The sequence below is a fragment of the Carassius carassius genome, chromosome 46 (assembly GCF_963082965.1).
Source record: "Carassius carassius chromosome 46, fCarCar2.1, whole genome shotgun sequence".
Lineage (NCBI taxonomy): Eukaryota > Metazoa > Chordata > Actinopteri > Cypriniformes > Cyprinidae > Carassius > Carassius carassius.
The window spans coordinates 1716203-1738655 of NC_081800.1; the positions used below are offsets into that span (position 1 = coordinate 1716203).

Consider the following 22453-nt stretch of genomic DNA (forward strand, 5'->3'; position numbering starts at 1 on the left):
CGGTCTCATATTGAGCAGACTGAGCAGAACTACCACTGCAGCTCCATCCCTAAGCCCCAGGGGCCTCTGAAAGAATTTCAGGACCTTGTACTGATATGCGACCTTGAACACGAATTGCAGGAATGGCCTGTGCAGGAGGAGGATCGAGACATGAAAGTACGCATCCTTCTGGTTGATCACTGCACACCTTGGGGATGGATGCATTCGAAAATGCATTTCTGCATAAACATCTTGAATATCTGCTTGTGAAGCGTAACCCACTGCTTTTCTTGGGGAAGACCCTTTGATGCCTATGGAGTCAGTTGAAGTTGAAGTTTCTTTCCATGAAAAATCTACGCCTGACTGCATTGGCCTCGATCAATAGGATGGGGGACCTGCAGGCATTTTTGGTCAATGAATCACGAGTTGAGTTTGGACCGGCTGACTCCACTGCAACACTGAGACCCCGGCCCGGCTACTTGCCCAAGGTTCCTACCACTTCCAAGGGATGTCGTGGCCTAATGGTTAGAGAGTCGGACTCCCAATCGAAAGGTTGTGAGTTCGAGTCCTGGGCCGGCAGGAATTGTAGGTGGGGGGAGTGCATGTACAGTTCTCTCTCCACCTTCAATACCACGACTTAGGTGCCCTTGAGCAAGGCATCGAACCCCCAACTGCTCCCCGGGCGCCGCAGCATAAATGGCTGCCCACTGCTCCGGGTGTGTGCTCACAGTGTGTGTGTGTGTTCACTGCTCTGTGTGTGTGCACTTTGGATGGGTTAAACGCAGAGCACAAATTCTGAGTATGGGTCACCATACTTGGCTGAATGTCACTTCACTTTCACTTTCAAGGACCAGGTAGTAAACCGGCAAGCGCTGCCCCTGGAGGAGGCAGATCCAGCCCTAGCTTTGCTCTGTCCTGTACGTGCACTGTGACAGTACATGGATAGAACTCAGAGCTTTAGGACCTCAAAACAGCTCTTTGATATGGAGGACAGCAGAAGGAGAAGGATGTCTCCAAGCAGAGAATGGCCCACTGGATAGTGGACGCCATCACCTTGGCCTATGAAGCACAAGGTGTGCACTCCTAGTGGACCAGGCAGACCCTGTCTATTCCTCCAGCAGTCAGACGTGGTGGAGCATCCAGCACAAGGTCTTTCAGCCAATGAATTCCTAAAATCTGGTGTGAGTCTAGTGCCCATATGAGTGACCCTATTGGGATCCTACATGTGTGTGTCCACAGTACAGTTACTAGGGCCGTGTTTCCGCTGGCAGACCATGTTCTGCCATCTCTAAATGATGCAGCCTGAGCCATCTCAGAGACTTCCATGTGCAGTAGGGCCCAAATGGATAGTTGTTGTACCACCGCTGAGCTGCCAGGTCACTGGCTCAGCTCCTCAGTGAAAGCATGAATGAATGCAGTGCACCTGCTGCCTCTTATACCCACGCTGTGCAAATTCTGCATGCCAATTGGCTCATTTAGTTACACTCAAAGTGGATTCTGGACTCTGGCGAGATCCCAAATTCATCGGTCATCACCCGATGTGATGTCTCGGTTCCCTCCCTCCCATGAGGGTTACACAAGTAACCAAGATGTGAGGTCACAAAATGGCTAAGCCTTAGCTCATGAATATCAGTTATGCACAAATAATTCAGCTTGATCTTTTATAATTTTGATGAATAAATTGTACGTGTGATTTATTATGTAACCAATATATCTAATGTAATTAACAAATAGAAATTTTTTTTGATTATAACTGAACTTATTTTTCGTTCCGTACTAATAATGATCAATAATAGAAAAAATATTTCACTCACTTTTGTGTGATATGTATTATAAATGTACAAAATATCATTACCTAAACAACATGGAATGTCAGAATTTTCCATACATATTGATACATTGATTTACAATATCAGCATTGACCGCCACAAATAGATTCCCTTTTTTCCCTTAGATTTACCTTTAATTTTTAATGTACTATTTAAAATGGAAAAAAGGGGGTGCTGCACATTCTGAAGTCGGGTGTTTCAGACATGGGTGTTTTATATGAATGTATCTCTGAAGGGAACCAGCTGCCTTCAGAAAAGTTTCAATAGCAATTTCCTTTCATCTTACTTATGTATAATGCCTGCTGAAGAAGCGTTTATGAGCACAACATGTTCCTATGCACACATAGGCACATATTGCTATTTATTAAGGTATTTCTAGTTTTATTATTAAAGGTCATTATTGTGAATTCATGTCAGTTCCCCAGGAAGTTGGTAGTAGCCATTATTGAGCTCATAAATCAGCTATTTAAATTAAATTAAATTAAATTCATGCATTTAGCAGACGCTTTTATCCAAAGCGACTTACAGTGAATTCAGGCTATCAATTTTTACCTATCATGCGTTCCATGTTATTTAAAAAGCTTATTCAATCAGAACCTACTTTGAATATAATTTGCATTTCAACAAACAATACTAAAATATATTTACATTGCTAGGTTGAAAGGTTTTTGCATAAGGAAATTACTAAAACTAACTATTGTGTATGTGTGTTGACAAATCATTAACATTTCCAGTATGTTTATTTTTTAACATCCCTGCTATTCACTTATTAAATATATTTGTTTCCAACCCAGCAGTCAGGTCCTCTGTACAGTCGTGGCCAAAAGTTTTGAGAATTACATAAATATTGGAAATTGGAAAAGTTGCTGCTTAAGTTTTTATAATAGCAATTTGCATATAATCCAGAATGTTATGAAGAGTGATCAGATGAATTGCATAGTCCTTCTTTGCCATGAAAATTAACTTAATCCCAAAAAAACCTTTCCACTGCATTTCATTGCTGTCATTAAAGGACCTGCTGAGATCATTTCAGTAATCGTCTTGTTAACTCAGGTGAGAATGTTGACGAGCACAAGGCTGGGGATCATTATGTCAGGTTGATTGGGTTAGAATGTCAATGTCAATGTCAATGTCAATGTCACCTTTATTTATATAGCGCTTTAAACAAAATACATTGCGTCAAAGCAACTGAACAACATTCATTAGGAAAACAGTGTCAATAATGCAAAAATGATAGTTAAAGGCAGTTCATCATTGGATTCAGTTATGTCATCTCTGTTCAGTTAAATAGTGTCTGTGCATTTATTTGCAATCAAGGCAACGATATCGCTGTAGATGAAGTGTCCCCAACTAAGCAAGCCAGAGGCAACAGCGGCAAGGAACCGAAACTCCATCGGTGACAGAATGGAGAAAAAAACCTTGGGAGAAACCAGGCTCAGTTGGGGGGCCAGTTCTCCTCTGACCAGACGAAACCAGTAGTTCAATTCCAGGCTGCAGCAAAGTCAGATATTGGCAGACTTGACATTTTAAAAGGAGGGTGATGCTTGAAATCATTGTTCTTCCATTGTTATCCATGGTGACCTGCAAAGAAACGTGTGCAGCCATCATTGTGTTGCATAAAAATGGCTTCACAGGCAAGGATATTGTGGCTACTAAGATTGCACCTAAATCAACAATTTATAGGATCATCAAGAACTTCAAGGAAAGAGGTTCAATTCTTGTAAAGAAGGCTTTCAGGCGTCCAAGAAAGTCCAGCAAGTGTCAGGATCGTCTCCTAAAGAGGATTCAGCTGCGGGATCGGAGTGCCACCAGTGCAGAGCTTGCTCAGGAATGGCAGCAGGCAGGTGTGAGCGCATCTGCACGCACAGTGAGGCCAAGACTTTTGGAAGATGGCCTGGTGTCAAGAAGGGCAGCAAAGAAGCCACTTCTCTCCAAAAAAACATCAGGAACAGATTGATCTTCTGCAGAAAGTATAGTGAATGGACTGCTGAGGACTGGGGCAAAGTCATATTCTCCGATGAAGCCCCTTTCCGATTGTTTGGGGCATCTGGAAAAAGGCTTGTCCGGAGAAGAAAAGGTGAGCGCTACCATCAGTCCTGTGTCATGCCAACAGTAAAGCATCCTGACATCATTCATGTGTGGGGTTGCTTCTCATCCAAGGGAGTGGGCTCACTCACAATTCTGCCCAAAAACACAGCCATGAATAAAGAATGGTACCGAAACACCCTCCAACAGCAACTTCTTCCAACAATCCAACAACAGTTTGGTGAAGAACAATGCATTTTCCAGCACGATGGAGCACCGTGCCATAAGGCAAAAGTGATAACTAAGTGGCTCGGGGACCAGAATTTTGAAATTTTATGTCCATGGCCTGGTAAATCCCCAGATCTTAATCCCATTGAGAACTTGTGGTCAATCATCAAGAGGCGGGTGGACAAACAAAAACCCACCAGTTCTGACAAACTCCAAGGAGTGATTATGAAAGAATGGGTTGCTATCAGTCAGGATTTGGCCCAGAAGTTGATTGAGAGCATGCCCAGTCGAATTGCAGGAGTCCTGAAAAAAAAGGGCCAACACTGCACATACTGACTCTTTGCATAAATGTACTGTTATTGTCAATAAAAGCCTTTGAAATGTATGAAGTGCTTGTAATTATATTTCAGTACATCACAGAAACAACTGAAACAAAGATCTAAAAGCAGTTTAGCAGCAAACTTTTTTAAAACTAATATTTATGTAATTCTCAAAACTTTTGGTCACGACTGTACACTTCAAATCCTCTTCTTATTATAAGTTCAATCATCAGTTCTTGGCTGATAAGCCTACAAACTTTAGATGTGCAAAATCAATGATTTTCAGTTTAAAGAGTCAGTGAGTGTTTTATGAGCTGTTTGAGCCAGAATAGTTTTGTAAACTGGTTTAACTGATTTATTGAAAATATCTGACTCAAAAGAAAGAAACAAATTGTTATGCTAGACAATACATCCATATGTCAACAAGGAGAAGAGTACAGGGCCGATTACAGAGCCTTGTGGGACACCATGGCTAAGACTCATGGTAGAGGATATGTTGGTTTCTACTCTGCAGATATTCTGTCAAAGATTCCAAGATCCATTTACAGATAGAAATGTCCTTTGAGGGCACTGTTACTAAATGCCATACTGTGATGAAATATCAGTCTCTTATTTGCTCCTCTCTTATTCAAGGAGTCATGAAGCATTGAGAAGGTGCCACATGCTTTGCCCAACAACTCAAACAACATATTTGAGTGCAACTAGAAACCAGTCATTCAGGGAAGTGATTCTACCTTTCTTGTTGACACTAAGTATAGTAGTTTTATTAATGTATGAAACAACTACAGACTGGGAAAGAGAAAGTAAATCACCAAAAAAAAATGGTAGACTAATATGTGATGTTGAGATTTGTAGCATGTAAAGCTACTTGACATATTTTAGAAGTTGCAGCAGAGGTGTGAAATGCAGGGGTTTTCTAGACCTAATGAACCTGTAACCCAGGGAGTCCCTCATAATGAACCTTGGAAAGTTATCACTTATTGCATATTTTTCTTGAACTTGATTGCTGAATCAAATAGATTTATCCAAAATCTGCAACCTTGCTGCCTTGGAGCATGCTAGAAGATCAGATATCACACACACACTAATTCAGAATGCCAGTTTCAATTCAGAAAATAGTTTAGTTAGTTTAGCTTGCTAGTATCCAAGTTTTTTATATGGGTTTGGGCACATTATGGTCAGGCTGGGAAACTATAGCTAAAAGGCATTGATACCGGTGGGGGGGGGGGGGGTGTTAAAGGGGTCATATGATGCGATTTTAAGCTTTCCTTACTAATTTTTGTACTGGTTGCACTGGTGCGCCTAGAACAAAAGTTAGGTGCACCCAAATTTTCCACTACGTCGCACTGAACACTGCTGTCAGGATACACAATGGAGGCAGAGGTAGGTGAATTCAACACAGTGTTTATTATTTCAGAGAGTACTTGAAAGGTGAGTAGAAGATGATTTCAAGTGCGGATTCTGTGCAGATCACTTAGTGAGCGGCGGAATGCAGGTGAGTCCGTCAATAGACGAGGAGTCAAAGCCACACAAATACACGGAATACTAATACTTGTCTCTTTTCCCCTTTACAGGAGAGGCCACTGCCCAGAGAGTCTTACGGGACACAGGAGATAATCGAAGCTCGTAGGGAATTCAGGTAACTGGGTTATCTCAGGAATCCTGGAGACAGTAGAACAAAGACACACAGGTTAGCTTCTCAAAGGTACGTATACATTACTTCAGGAGGTCTTCTGAAGGCGAGGTGCGCTGGGGACGAGATTGTGAGGTCGATTCCTGTTGGAGGCTTGACCTAGAACTGGGGCTGAGGTGACTGCTTTATAGTCCTTGTGATGAGGACACTGATAGGGAACAGGTGTGGATGATTAGCTTGACAGGTTCCTGACACCCGCAGTTCTACAAGTTCACTTTTTTTTATCGCTGTCCATATAGGAAATATTGAATTGTAGCCTAAATTATTAATTAACAATCTGGTCAACATAATGTTCTTTATTTGAAGCACAATTCTACAAGAAAGGTAACTTACTGAAAAGTGTTGGTGCATAATGTGTTTCGCTGAGCTGAAATGTAAATTAAAACATCTCAAGATAAATCTAAATTAAGTGTTTTAAGCTCTTGAAACCAAACATCTCATAGCACAATGTCACATGCCCCTCGGATAACCAACTCCTGTAGTTTGGAGTTCTTGATCTTTGGCCTTGGCTAAAGCAGCTGGCCACACTCTCTCTCTGTCATCAAAATCTTACAGACTTGGCCCCTCTACACTGAATCTTATCAGATCTTCCACTGTGTCTGAATGAAGGGATGCTCTAGTGTCTGATTTGAACAGCTAAACAGTGTAACGATCGCGACCAGTGAAACACAGGGAGAGAGAGATCCAAAATGCAGGTATATTTATTGAGAGGTAATCCAAAGAATAATCCAACAAGGACAGGTCAAAACCAGAAAATCATCTAAAATAAAACAAACAGGGAAGGGACAGGAAAGGGAACAGGCAGATGAGGAATCTCGGAGTACGAGAAGACTGGGATCACGAAAGGTAAGGACTCCATAAAAACAACATGGAAAGACAGGTATTTTTAGGGGGGCTAATGACAATTAAGTGAATGCACCTGGTGCAATTAGCAGGGGTGCAATTACTGTGATGACAGGACAAGACTAGTGGAATACTAGTGACTATGGTGAAGTGCCTAAGGGGAAGTGAGCCCACTAGTGGAGTGGAGGGTCCACGAGCACCTGACTCGACTCTGGAGGGTCCACGAGCACCTGACTCGACTCTGGAGGGTCAACCGGAACCTGACTCGACTCTGGAAAGTCAACTGGCACCTGACTCGACTCTGGAAGGTCAACAGGAACTAGCCCTGACTCTGGAAGGTCAACGATGACTGACCCTGACTCTGGAAGGTCGACGGTGACTAACCCTGACTCTGGAAGGTCAACGGTGACTAACCCTGACTCTGGAGGGTCCATGAGCACCTGACTCGACTCTGGAGGGTGCACGAGCACCTGACTCGACTCTGGAGGGTCAACTGGAACCTGACTCGACTCAGGAAGGTCAACTGGAACCTGACTCGACTCTGGAGGATCAACGAGAATATGACTCGAATCTGGAGGGTCAACCGGAATCTGACTTAACTCTGGAGGGTCAACGGAAACCTGACTCAACTCTGGAGGGTCAACGGGAACATGACTTGACTCTGGAAGGTCAACCGGAACCTGACTCAATTCTGGAGGGTCAACGGGAACGTGACTTGACTCTGGAGGGTCATCGGGAACCTGACTCAACTCAGGAAAGCCTACTGTAGCTGCCATTCTCTGTAGTGGCTCCGGGCTGGTGGCCGCCTTGTGCAGTGCCGCTGGGTTGGTGGCCATCTTGTACTGTGGCACTGGCTCAGCAGACGTGAAGTGAACAGTCTCTGGATCGGTAGACGTGACGTGAACACTCCTGGGAATCTTTAGGATTTTGGACAGCATGGAGAAATAATCCAAAAATGTCTCAGCGGCCATTCTGGGCGTTGGCGCTGGACTGGCGGCCGTCTTGCATCGTGGCACGGGGCTGGCGACCACTCTTTGCTACGGCGCTGGGGTGGCATCCATCTTGCCTCGTGACGCTGAGTTGGCGGCCATCTTGTGCTGTGGCGCTGGGCTGGCGGCCATCTTGCATCATGGCGCTAGGCTTGTGACCATCTTGTGCTGAGGTGCTGGGCTGGCAGCCATCTTGTGCCGTGGCGCTGGACTTGCGGCCATCCTGGGCAGTGGCGCTGGGCTGGCAGCCATCCTGGGCAGCGGCGCTGGGCTGGCGGCCATCCTGTGCAACGGCGCTGGGCTGGCGGCCATCTTGTGCCGTGGCGTTGGATCGGCAGACGTATGCTTCCTTTCTCCTTTCCGTCCGCCATGGTGAGACGGCGGCATCGATCCGTTCCACACGAGCCCAGGGTCGAAGGGGGGCCATGGTGGAGAGCGATGGCGAACCTCCTCTCTACCAGTAACTCCCTTGCGACCTCCCCTAGTGCCATGGAAAACCACCAGGCGGGTTCCTTCAAAACCATTCCTCTCCCGCTCAGTGGCTGGGGAGGAAACATGACCAGACATACCGCTGGATCTCAGTGATGGAGTCCTTCTGTAACAATCGCGACCAGTGAAACACAGGGAGAGAGAGATCCAAAATGCAGGTATATTTATTGAGGGGTAATCATCCAAAATAAAACAAACAGGGAAGGGACAGGAAAGGGAACAGGCAGACGAGGAATCTCGGAGGACGAGAAGACTGGGATCGCGAAAGGTAAGGACTCCATAAAAACAACATGGAAAGACAGGTATTTATAGGGAGGCTAATGACAATTAAGTGAATGCACCTGGTGCAATTAGCAGGAGTGCAATTACTGTGATGACAGGACAAGACTAGTGGAATACTAGTGCCTATGGTGAAGTGCCTAAGGGGAAGTGAGCCCACTAGTGGACACCCAGGGAAACGGAGACTAGACAGCGTGACAAACAGTCCCTAAACAGCTTATACTACTATTTCAGCTATAGAAATAGTTCAGTTTTGTATGTAATAGCAAAGTGATTATATTTTGTTTCGTTTTTGTTTGTAAAATATACATTTATGAGCCTTTGTTTGATCAATTTAGCCTTCTCAAATCATCACAACTTGCTTAAAAAAATCTATAGATATAAAACAGTTCAAGCATATAACAATGTTTTAAAAGTTAGACCCAGATAAATGTGCACTATTGCCAATAGTTTGTGCAGAGAAACTTCAGGACATGGAAACTCCAGCATGATCCACTTGCATGATTGCATAATTTTTGTTCATAAAGGTAAGAGTAATACATCATTCGTAAATGCAAAGGGTCTACTTTTATTTGTGTGCACTCACAATATCAACAAAACGTGGCTCTTTCTGCCGTGTCGTCTTTAACAGGAGTACAAAAATTTACCGAAACTATGTGAGAAAATGCCTCACACACATGATAAATATATCTATAGAAAGCTTAAAATGACTACTTAATTAAATAAAACAAATAGAAAAAAAACTTTTTCATTATAATCATGCAACTTTGGCAACTTCATCCTTGCGACTCAGACTCAGAAAACACTAGGCAAGGCAAGGCATGGCAAGTTTATTTATATAGCACATTTCATACACAATGGTAATTTAAAGTGCTTTACATAAAAGAAAATAAAATAATAACAAAATTAAAAACAAGCCATTTTAAAACTTTAGAAATTATTAAAAAATTGACTTATTTAAAATGAATTTAAAAAAGTTACAAATAGAAAATGATTTTACATAAAATACAGTGAATACATAAAATACAGTGCAATCAGTTCGGACATTGCACAGTGCTCATTCAATAAATGCACACTGCAGATGAGTTTTGAGTCTAGATTTAAATGTAACTAATGTTTTAGCACATCTGATCTCTTCTGGAAGCTGATTCCAACTACGGGCGGCATAGTACCTAAAGGCGGACTCCCCTTGTTTTGTGTGAACCCTTGGTATTTCTAACTGACTCAATCCTAATGATCTGAGTGGTCTGTTAGGTTTATATTCAGTGAACATATCTGCAATATAATTTGGTCCTAGGTCATTGAGTGATATATAAATGAGTAAAAGTACTTTAAAATCAATCCTTAATGTAACTGGAAGCCAGTGTAAGGACCTGAGGACAAAACATCTAATTCTTGCAATGTTTTTAGATGATAGTATGCTGATTTAGTTACTGCTTTGACATGACTACTGAAACTAAGAATCACACCAAGATTCCTGACTTGATTTTTAGTTGTTTGACCCCTAGAGTCAAAGTATGCATTCACCTTGAAAACTTCATCTTTGTTTCCAAATGCAATAACTTCAGTTGACATCCAACTATTAATGTCATCAATGCATTGGCAGAGGGAGTCAATGGGGCTGTCGTCATTTTGAGATAAGGCTAGGTAAATCTGGGTATCATCAGCATAGCTGTGATAGGCAATTTGGTTCTTTCTCATTATTTGACTTATTGGGAGCATATACAGGCTAAACAATAGCGGTGCAAGAATTGAGCCTTGTGGGACTCCACATGTCATGGACGTCAACTTAGACTTATGCTCTCATAGACTCACATAATAGCCTCTCCCTTCTAAGTATGACCTGAATCATTTGAGTACCATCCCAGAAAGCCCGACCCAGTTTTCCAGTCTCTCTAGTAGTATGTTATGATCGACAGTGTCAAACTTAGCACTGAGATCTAGCAATACCAGCACCGATATTTTGCCAGAGTCAGAATTTAAGCAAATGCTGTCTCTGTGCTGTGATGCGGTTGGAAACCAGATTGAAAAGTGTCCAGGTAACCATTTGATTTTAAGTATTTGTTCAGCTGATTAAAAACTTTTTTTGATTTTGTTGATAAGCCAGTTCTTGGCATCTGTACTGCGTTTGAGATCCGTCACTATATTCTTTTTATCGACTATTTTTATCTTAAAAATCAATTTTATACACCATCGTTTCCGTTTATATAATGTGTGAATATATCCTCTATTGTATTCTACAACAAAAACAATCAGAGCGCCTCGTTATCACTAGTTTTATTTTGATCTCCTGGGTCCGCTATTAGCTTATAGCCCATTAGCATCAGCAAGCGTGGTTGCTGCTAACTGCGCTTACATTGCTAATACTCTATTCACACACATTACCATTGCTGTACTCACTGTTAATGGCGGATGAATGTCCAGGGTAAGTATACAGAGTGCTGTTAACAGTCCCACCACGTCTATTTCGTGTGTTTCTCTGCACAGGCCCGGTGCACCCAGGACGCGATCTTCCAAGATGTCCTTCACTCCGGCGCCGGGACACCACGGACCCTGGGTGCATCCACAGCGGAGGACGCAAGCCAGGCCCCGGGCGACGACTTCTCACCCTCTGATCTTTGAGATCTCCACCCGGAACCGCTTCGCTCCCCTCCGCGAGACCGGACTGTGATCTGTTGAGCTGTGATCATCGGAGACTCCATCGTCCGACACGTCCGGGCTACATTAGCCGAAGGTAAAGAGCACACTCACTGTTTCCCTGGCACTCATGTTCTCGATGTTTCTGCACAGATACCCGCGATCCTGAAGGCCGTCGAGAGCCCCAGAGCGGTCGTGCTTCACGCCGGGGTTAACCTGCCTGATATATCTCAACTGCTATTTGTACCCAAATATACACATGAATTAGACGAAATGACTGACAACATGGGCACTATTTTCTCTAATACATTAGAAGCTGTTGTCCCCATCAAATTGAAAAAGGTTAGAGAAAAACGTACTATGCCATGGTATAACAGTAATACTCACTCTCTCAAGAAAGTAACTCGTAGTCTTGAATGCAAATGGAAAAAAACTAACTTGGAAGTTTTTAGAATTGCATGGAAAAACAGTATGTCCAGCTATAGACAGGCTCTAAAAACTGCTAGGGCAGAGCATATACACAAACTCATAGAAAATAACCAAAACAATCCAAGGTTTTTATTTAGCACAGTGGCTAAATTAACAAATTACCAGACGCCACCTGATTGTTAGTCTCTCAACAGTGGCAAAAAGAGTACGAGTGTTGTTTAAGTTACTGTTTATAAGGTCTGAGAAGAAATTCTGTCTAGCTGTGGTTAGTTTCACATTGAAAGCATGAAGGCTGTCTTTATAGATGCTATAGTGAATTTCAAGTTTCGTCTTCCACCACATCCGCTCGGCTTTTCTGCATTGTCTTTTCATAGTCTAAACTGCTGTTGATCTTCTCCAAACTGATTTCTGTCTGTTTGTTTTCTTACTGACTATTATTGAAGCAATATCATAAATAACATTCTTAACTTTTGAGTTGAATGAATCAAGGAGAATATCAACAGAGTCTGCAGAAATACTTGGTGTTAAAGATATAGCCTTCATAAACAAGCACACTAGTGTTTTCGTTAATGCATCTCCTTCTGACAAAGACAGATCTAGATTCATTAGTAAATAATTCAAATATCTCCTTATTTATTCACCCTGTTACATTTATGGTATTTACTTATGCCGGTGCTTTGTGGCAAGCTTAAGCCTATTGCGTGTATTTGAATGCAGACCTCTTCAGCTGCGCTGACATACATTCTGCTGCAGGACACTAAACACTGTCTAGTCGCGGTAGCACGGTCTAGTGTTGTTTCCATCAGCGCATAAATTTTTTTCATCACTTGGATGTATTTCTAAAATATAAAAGTAAGAAGAAGTTAGGGCTGGATGATTAATCGAAAAGTAATCAAAACCGAAATTCAGAACCTCTAACCGACTTAATTTTCCCATGTCGGTTATTTCGGTTTTTTAATATTGTTAATACTTCCCCCTTAAAAGCATACTACCTCGTGTGTAGCCACATGACTCTGCCCCGTCCAGTCAGTGGCATAAAAGCAAAACACGGAGGTGAACGCCGGTTCAACACATAGTGATGGCGCGCGAGCGGTGATCCTTGCGTCTTCACTAAACTTTGTCAGTTGTATTTGTTTTATGGTTTGGACATTCAAGTGATTAGACGGTCGGATGTCTATTATTATTTCGAGTTCCCATGTTCGCGAACACTCATATAAACAGTAGCTGTGAAGATCGCGCGCACAGTGGAACGCAAAAACTAATTGTCAGCACTGTCCTGTGATTTATTACTAAAGTAGCTTAGAATCTCAAAACTTATTATAGCATATTTTTCTACTTTTGAAGGAACTATGCTATTTACAAACCACAGCTTCACAATAATATAGAGACAGTATGACTAATTCACACACTCGTACTGGTACTGTGCTAATTTATCTTTATCTTATCTTTATTTATTTCTTACACCGAGCAATAATCTATAAGAAATGTTACGAACATAGATAAAATAACTGCTGATAGTGAGCTATGATGTCAGATCGTGCTTTCAATAGGAAAAAATATCCCACCTTTACTAGTCGATCTCAACCGTCTGGCTGAGGCCAGTCTGAAAAGACGATCAGGACAGTTGACAGAACGCTGCTGTGTGTCGTCAAGAAAGCATATCATTTTCACGTATTATTAAGCTTTGCCACTTGCCAATTTAATCATTCAAAAAACTTTAAAGCATTCAAACACAAGACGCGGAAAAGCTGAACTGAGCAGCTGGTTACTCGCGCTGTGCTCGGTGCGCACGCAGAGAGAGAGCCGCATCTCACAGACAGCAACACTGAACTGAGCTCTCCTTTGCGTAATTGCTGATGCAACCTTTTCACACAACAGACTTAACATAATTAATCATTGCTTGGTAATTGCTGTTGTCTGAAGTTTTGTTTGATTGTAATCCATTACATATCTTTCTATCAAAGTTATCTGATATTATCAAGATGAATTTGTTCTGACAGTTTAACTCTTGAGTTCTTGTCATATTTTATTACCATTTTCTAAACTATAGCAAATAAACTGATAATGTGAGAAATGTTGAAGGTGTGTGAATAAATTTTGGTTTGACTGTATGTTTAATTTTGAACACTTACAAACTTTAAAAAACTTAAACACTGTGTAAATAGCACAAACAAATAAACAGAACGAACATTCAAATTAAACACTTTCAAAGAGGGCCCACTGGTACAACCTGCATCGGGGCCCTGCTATCCCCAGGACAAACCTTGTCAGTGAACTATGAAGGCAAAAAAAACTAAACAGAAACAAAATAATCGTTCATTTATCGTAATCGAGGTAAAATGTTCAATTAATCGAGGTTTTGATTTTAGGCCATAATTGTCCAGCCCTAGAAGAAGTCTTAAACAAGCGGGAGTTGTCCCGAAATTGTCCCGAAATGGGCTGAAATACAGACAGCTAGTGTCTTTTGTTGAACCACAGGGAGACTTTCAGAGTCGCAGAGACTTTTTTTTACTCTCGAATGGCTGGTCACATTTTTTTAAGTCGCACCATTGAGAAATTAGGTTGCACTAAAGAGCCCTCCACACCCAAAGAGATATTCTTTGCATAATGCCGCCCAAATGTTCAGGCAAAGAAAGAAGGCATAACATTTGATTCTGGCTGTTGCCCATGGCTCCATGTTGTGGAGATGCTGTTTCATTGTGAAAGTGAAAATACTTTGTTTGTTCTTCCAAAAGAGGACAAAACAAAAAATCAGTGGTTAAATTGTATTAACAACACTGTTCTGGAGCAGTTCAACCCAAATATTCAGATGTGTGCAGCACATTTTATGGATGACTGTTTCCTGATCCTGCCAGCTGTAAAGGATTCACCACTGCTGATTAGGGCTGTGCAATTAATTGAAAAAACGGTTTGATTTTGATTTTGGCCTCCAACAATCATGCGAACACAATAATCGAGAAAAAACGATTATTGCCCCCCTTTCCACCCCCTTTTTGCAGCACTGCGCTTTCATTCCTCCATAAAAGCCCAATTTCCCGTGCAAATCAGTAAAATCGTGTTACATGACATTTGCATAATGGGACATGCTTTATTTATAAAAGTCTATTTATTCATGTTTTTAAAAGCGTGAAAGAGAACTTTCACTGCTCCTCAGGAAGAGATATGCGCTTAGAGATCGAACACGGACATGTGAAGTCATCATTTAGCTCAAGGTGCGCGCCTAAACACTCAAATCAATGCAAAATTTTTGTCAAAAATGCTGCACTTAGTGATTATTCATGTATACCTTAGTCGGTCATATAATAAATGAACGTCAAGAGTTGAGAATGAAAATACGTGTGTTACGGTAATTTGGATCCGTGCGGCTCTTAAAGTAACAGTGGGCTATTTTCCTGCTGTGACTGTATGTTTATTAATCAAACAACAAAAGACAAATTTATAATCACACTGCTCTTGAGTGAAGGACTTTTGTAGCTTTAAGAAACAAAAAACTGCGGTTTTATTTTACATTTGATTATTAATTTCTGTAGTAGGCTGTAAACTGCTTGAGACTTGCATAAAATAAACATTAAAGCACAGTTTGTTTCATTGGTATCTTTTTAGTCTATTGTATTTGTCCTTTGCTTTTGTTTTTATACAGTTTAATTATTTTCAGTAATTTTCAATAATTTTGTGGACTTTTTGTTTGTTTGTTTCAAATTTCGCTGGTCTCTACAATGTAGATGTCATAGCAACCGTATTTACAGAAAATACATATTTGATATGTATCACTTTCTTTAAATAAATCACTCATTAAGTTTTGGTCATATGGCCCCCTCATAATCGTGTTAAATAATCGTGATTACAATATTGACCAAAATAATTGTGATTATGATTTTTGTCATAATCGAGCAGTCCTACTGCTGATTCAAACACGAGTTTTGAGCAGTATAGAGCAACAGCTCTTAATTCCAGTCCTCACTCCCCCTTCACTGAACAAATGTTTCTATTATCGCTTCAGACGTTTGTTATTCGATCGCAAGTGCCCTGTGAAATGGACATCACAGTATATTCCACCATGATTCCAGTTAAAAGCGAGTGCACTGAAGTGCGAGACATGAATTTAAAGTGTATTTATTTAGAGAGGTATATGATGTCACACGCAAATCTGTGAATGAATGTTCCGAAGTGAAGTAAACTTCAACAGATTTCTTCTGCTCAGGGAGTAGGGAGCAATGAACTCTGTGTAGGGACCATGTCAATGGGAACACAGTTCATGCATTATGCTCCCTTCTAACGAGCTGATTATCTGAATCAGGTGTGTTAACAGAGAGACATCCAAAACATTCAGAGTTGGGGGGGGCGCGAGGACTGGAAATGAGAACCGCTGGGGTTGATTAGTGCTTGTTGTTTGTAATTTCGCTGATCACAAATGAATGGTTTTATGTTTACACTGGATGCAACAAATGGCTTGTTTGTAATGGCTTTTTCATTTTTTCTTACCGAGACACACATAACAGTACGGTAAAGGGCGTAACATTTCCATAAATCACAAAGCACTGGATAGCTGGCCAATCAGAGCACACCTCGCTTATCAGACTGATGAGCTTTGTAAAAAAAAAAAAGCATAGAAGAGAAACAATAATGTACAGTAGCTATGTGGAAAATAATGATTTTTAAACCTTAAACTGCATAAACACATTTCATTACACCAAATACACAAATAATATTCTTTTTTAGCAACATGATATGAATCCTTTAAATATTTTTCAATATCAAACCAAGCACACTCCAAAATTAAACAAATTCTTAAAAAATACAATATAAAAAATTATAAAAAGTGTTGTTTAAATAAGCGACCTGTGTATTCTAAAATCTGACTAAGAAGCACGTATTTGGAGAAAGTAGCCTGAGAGTAGTCTTACTGCTGCAGCGGGCTGTTCTCCTGGATGGAGCGCAGTCTGCAGCTGAGCAGATGCCGCTGGTGCTCGTGTCTCAGGCGGCTGTTCTCTGCGCACAGCTCGGACACATCCTGCTCCAGCTCGAAGATGCGCCTCTTCTGCCGCTCCAGCAGCGTCTGCTGGGTCTCTATGATCTTATTCAGCTCCTTCAGATAGCCCGCTGCCTTCGTCGGGTTCTCGGTCCGGCTGTCCATCTTCTTCTCATGCAACTTTACTAACCTGAGTCAAATATTCCCCCTTTCCTGGAGGTGATGACGCGCCGTGATATATGAGAGGGGCGCGCGTCGCGTGCTCAGCCATGCTTCTGTGAAATACTGACTCTGCGTCTCCTGCGGTGCTTTGTGCCACTAAAGGTTAAATACGACTATAGCTTAAATATCGTTCCCATCGCAGTTCTGGAAGGAGTTGGTGGTGCAGCAGAGAATATTTGATCCACTTGCCATACAGCAAAATGCACTTGTAAATGGTGGCGCAGTAACCTGAATACACCGCATGCGACGCGACGCAACAACGCAGCTGTCTACACTGCAAACGCGCGACGTCGAATAAACCCGCCGCATGCGTAAACAAAGACTCTGATTGGTCGGCTGGTTGTCTGCGTCACGATTCCACCCGCAGTCCTTACGCATCACGCTTGCAGTCAGAATTACGCTATAGAGAAATCGCGCTTAGATATAAAAAGCCGTTTTTACGGCGTTGAAAACAGCATTGGTGCCTTCAAAATACACCGTCTATAGCGTAATTCTGACTTTTGGCTTGTCATAGCAGCGCTCTGTTTCGCGTCGCGTCTGACAGTGCATCTGTTTTTGATCTGTGATTAATCATTGGTTTATTGCTACAGTTCAGTGCATTTAACATCCCAGTACAATCTATGGCACTTACAGTATTTTTCTCATTTTTGTTAAATACCATATATATTTTCCCCATTTTGTACTGTTTATTTTAAATAATTTCCACTTATTTTGTTATAGAATGCAAGGACATAGTACTCATTTTTTAGTGTCCAAATAAGTTTGAGGCCACTTTATATAAATAAAGAAAAAGGTAGGTGAAGCGCTATTACAATAAAGTGCAAAGAGCTCTTGCTGCACTAGGAACTTCATGCATGCAACATTGTGAAAAAGCAACTGATATATTAGACTAGCACTATATAGAATATAAATGTATTGCTTTGAATTGTTATTTATTGTTATGTAAGGTGAAAAATGATGGTAAACCAACCTTAAGAGAGCAGAATAATTTTAATTTTCAGTCAGTTTCTTTGAAGGCATATTTCTCTGGTAAAAAAGCAGTGATGTAATTCCAGTCTGCATCCTCATCTGCATTCATACCAATGTGAGGCTCTTGCAGAAGGACAACATCATATTTTCCAAAGATTTTGTAGTTTGTATTTCAATAATCTCCAAACTTTGTTTTCAGGCCATGAATATTCCAGGAGAGAACTCTGCCTGCACTTTCTGATGCAGATGCCATTACGAGAAAGATTTTTTTCATTTGTTCAGGAAGTTTACTGTAAATGCACAGGCATGCATGCAGACGTGTTGGTATATGTAGTTTATGGGAACAGTTCATAAAAATAATTATACTGTATTTTCTATTCCCCTACCCCAAACCTACCCCTCACACACAAAACAACAAAAAACAAAACAATGTTTAGTTTGTTTTTAAGCCATTTGGTTTACAAGGACTCCAGAAGTGTCCTCATAATCCAAGTTTACATTGTAATATCTATGTCATTATACACATTGTGTCCTCATAACCTTGTACGCACACACAGTGTAAGACATTCCTTTGACATATTGGTTCTTATACTGGTACAAACTGTCCTACCTCTAAACAAACCCTCAAAGAAATCACCCTCAAAGATCATTAAGTTTAATTAGTACCAAAAAAAAAAAAAAAAAACACAATTGCAAGCATCTGTTGGTGTCTGGTATATCTGAAACTGTCATTTCAGATTGTTGCTTTTCTATTCAATTCAATCTATTCAGATTAAGAAGCTGATGTTAAATGACTGACTTTATGCTTAAGGGCATGCAAAGTTTCTCTCTCTATCTATCTCTATCTCTCTCTTTCTTCTTTTTAAATATTTAAGGAATAATTTACAATGGGCCATTGTTTTTGAAAATTCATGCAAATTCCAAGATGATAATGCAAAGATAGAGAGAGAATTTAATGAATATTAAAAGCCATTTCTAAAGAAAGCTAATGAATATCCCATGCATTATTGGTCATCTGTTTGGTCAGCTAGATAAATGTCTGTGTTTGTTATTGTCCGTTTTTACTGTGGTATGATAGGAGGACTGTAAGAATCTTTGAAATACCTGAAATAATTTGGTGAAATGAGATTAAGTCAGTCCGGACCTGAAATTACTTTATGTACTTGCAGTTGCTGTAAGATAATACACTATGGGTGCCATAAGCAATACAGTATAAGAAGCCGTGCTTGTACAGTATTATGACAACAGTCAAAGTTACAGCAGCACAACAATGTTAAAAACAATGCATAACAATAACACATGAAAAGACATGCCTAAAAATATCTGTTGATTTATCTGTGGATACCACACTGTCAATTTTAAAATGCATGAAAACACACACATCTGTGATGTTCTTGGTCAAGTCAAGTCACCTTTATTTATATAGCGCTTTAAACAAAATACATTGCGTCAAAGCAACTGAACAACATTCATTAGGAAAACAGTGTCAATAATGCAAAAATGATAGTTAAAGGCAGTTCATCATTGGATTCAGTGATGTCATCTCTGTTCAGTTAAAAAGTGTCTGTGCATTTATTTGCAATCAAGTCAACGATATCGCTGTAGATGAAGTGTCCCCAACTAAGCAAGCCAGAGGCGACAGCGGCAAGGAACCGAAACTCCATCGGTGACAGAATGGAGAAAAAAACCTTGGGAGAAACCAGGCTCAGTTGGGGGGCCAGTTCTCCTCTGACCAGACGAAACCAGTAGTTCAATTCCAGACTGCAGCAGATTGTGCAGAAGAATCATCTGTTTCCTGTGGTCTTGTCCTGGTGCTCCTCTGAGACAAGGTCTTTACAGGGGATCTGTATCTGGGGCTCTAGTTGTCCTGGTCTCCGCTGTCTTTCAGGGATGTAGAGGTCCTTTCTAGGTGCTGATCCAGCATCTGGTCTGGATACGTACTGGATCCGGGTGACTGCAGTGACCCTCTGATCTGGACACAGACTGGATCTGGTGGCCACGGTGACCTCGGAACAAGAGAGAAACAGACAAATATTAGCGTAGATGCCATTCTTCTAATGATGTAGCAAGTACATAGGTTGTTATGGGAAGTGTTTCCGGTCCCGGTTTACCTAATTAATGCAGCCTAAAAATCCTTTAACGGATTTGGATATTAAAAGCATATTAGTATGTTATGTGTATGCCAGGTTAAAGAGATGGGTCTTTAATCTTATTATTTTTTGGTGAAATAACAGTGTTGTAAGCAGATAGCTTTGCCACACTTACACAAATCTGAACACAAGGGCAGGTTGTATGGTGTGTGTGATGTGGTGTGGCGAGCCGGCCATGTGTGTACCAGTGTTGTAGTGTTTTAGTGTAGATTTGTGACTAATTGTGAGCAACATTGCATTACAACTGATACAAAATGAAACACATGACTGAACACGTTACATAAATGCTGATCATATAATTTTTTTGTTAAATGAATGATGAGTTTCACAAAATTCACATACTTTCAATATAATATATCTTTATTGGTCCTCCAGATGATAGACTATGATAGAGTTTAAATAATATTAAAAACAAAAAGAGCAGGAAATGCCTTAATGAGTTTTGAAATGGAGTCATAGTACAGTTACTGTATGTAAAAAAAAAATATATATATTAATAACCTTGTTTGAAGCCTTTAGGCAAGTATTAGTGGCTACATTGCATTAGCACATGGTAGTACTCACACTGGCTGTAGGTTTTTTGGCATAACATTTACAAGGAGCCTAAAAAGCAGCTACTGCAGGAAAATGAGGCTACAGACTGAAGACATGATAACAACACCACAGTCCCAGACGCTAAAACAGGTTTCTGAAGAGGACACTGAGGAAGTGGAGATGGTGTAACAAGACCAGTTCTGCAAGAAGGTTTCTGAAAGCTATAAGACAATCATCAAAAAAACAACAAAACACCAACGTTGAAATATGATACTTGCATAACACTCGTACTACGCAATACTTAGTGCAATTTATGTTTTTCATGAATATTTTTACTGTTGACGAGATACAATGTCTCAAATTAAAAAAAAAAATTTTCAATTATATTTGTTGAACTTTTTATTTTATTATATATATATATATGGCCTGTATGTCCACCGTTCTTTTCACTGACATCTCTGAGCTGTCCCTCCTGTCGTGTCTTGCTCAGTTCTCCATCAGCTGGAGCTGAAGCAGCCCCCACAGCCTCCCAGATGTGGGTCGTCTTCCCTCACTGTAATTCATGCTTGAGAAGGGCCAAAAAGTTCTCAATTGGGTTTAATTCAGGTGAACAAGGGGGCCAGCCATTATTCTGTCACTTCGGAAGCATTTTCAAGCAAGTTAAACAGTGGAGCACATGTATGCGATGGAGCATCTTCATGCGTCTAGATCTTAACTTCCTGAATGCTGCTGACTTCTTGTACTGCTGTTTGCAGAAAGTACTGTATCTTTCAGAAAACAGCAGTAGATTTGGGAGGTCATTTTCAGTCTGTTACGACACGCACACCTTGCTGTCGTCTGACTGGACCTGGTGCTCTGAGCTCCCTGCCATCTGACCAGAAAACCTTTGAAAAATCAGCCTTCATGTATTTTTTGGCCCAATATTGATGATCCATCCGTCCTGTGATTTCTGTAAAGTGATTCAGCTTTCCTTAGCAGATTCGTTGAGAACCTGACCTCTTGAACCTGGAGGATGGTCGAAGTTTGGGAAAATGGAGGCATTTCTTCTCATCATCTTGTGACCGTGCTTACTATTATTGGCAAACTGCTTTATTGTCCAATGGTCATGCTTTACTGCATTTTTCAGAGACATTTCAGAATTTTTGGCTATCCATTGTCAGTTAAGTCTTTGGACAGTTTCGCCTGTAGTAAAGTCTTTCTAATAATTATGCACATATGAAAGTGTTTAACAATTTAAATCAAACCTTCCCTCATCAACAATTACACATGCTTACACTCCTGAAAATGATTATACTCAGTAATGATGAATACTTTCCTCATTAAAAACCAGCAGAAACCAGTGCTTTTGAAAATTCATTACATTCTCACAAATTATTCTTTAAAAGTGATAAAGGATAATCCCTAATCGAACTCAATCGAAGGTCAAATTAATTCTATATACAAATGTTTTTTTTTGGGCAAATATGTAAAAACCACTGCAAACTGGTGATACTTAAAAAGAGCATATTACATTTTTATTGATGACAAACATGCTGCAAAAAGCTTGGTGAAAATATAGGAACAAGCTGTTAACTTATGAGGAAGTTATGAATGAGCACATAACATACATTGACAGGTTCAGAAGTGGTTACATCTACAGATTAAAGTCAAAGCTTTATGACAGATTCACAATTACTGGTTTTATTCAGTGCAGCAGTTCTAGGAGTCACATTATGGCTCTTGCTAACAAAGACATACTAGAAAAAACTTGACCGTCTCACTTACACAGACTCACAAGGCTGAGGGATTTTTTGGTCAAATAATAATCACATTCTTGAATGAACACTCACAGTTAGAGCTGTATCAGTGTAATGTATCTCTGGTGAGTAC

General features: G+C 40.6%; 1 protein-coding gene across 3 annotated transcripts in view; it reads right to left on the minus strand.

The window, feature by feature from the left end:
- The window catches only part of LOC132129747 (IQ motif and SEC7 domain-containing protein 1-like), a 144733-nt gene extending 127472 nt beyond the window's left edge, over nucleotides 1-17261 (minus strand). Inside the window, exon 1 of one of the 3 annotated variants that reach the window (XM_059541464.1) lies at nucleotides 16645-17225. In XM_059541464.1, the coding sequence (XP_059397447.1) occupies nucleotides 16645-16874 (230 nt within the window). In that variant the 5' untranslated portion in view covers nucleotides 16875-17225. Of the gene's footprint in view, nucleotides 1-16644 lie in introns of all 3 variants that reach the window. The other 2 variants (XM_059541463.1, XM_059541469.1) reach the window with 2 other exon arrangements.
- Nucleotides 17262-22453: the final 5192 nt, after the last annotated feature.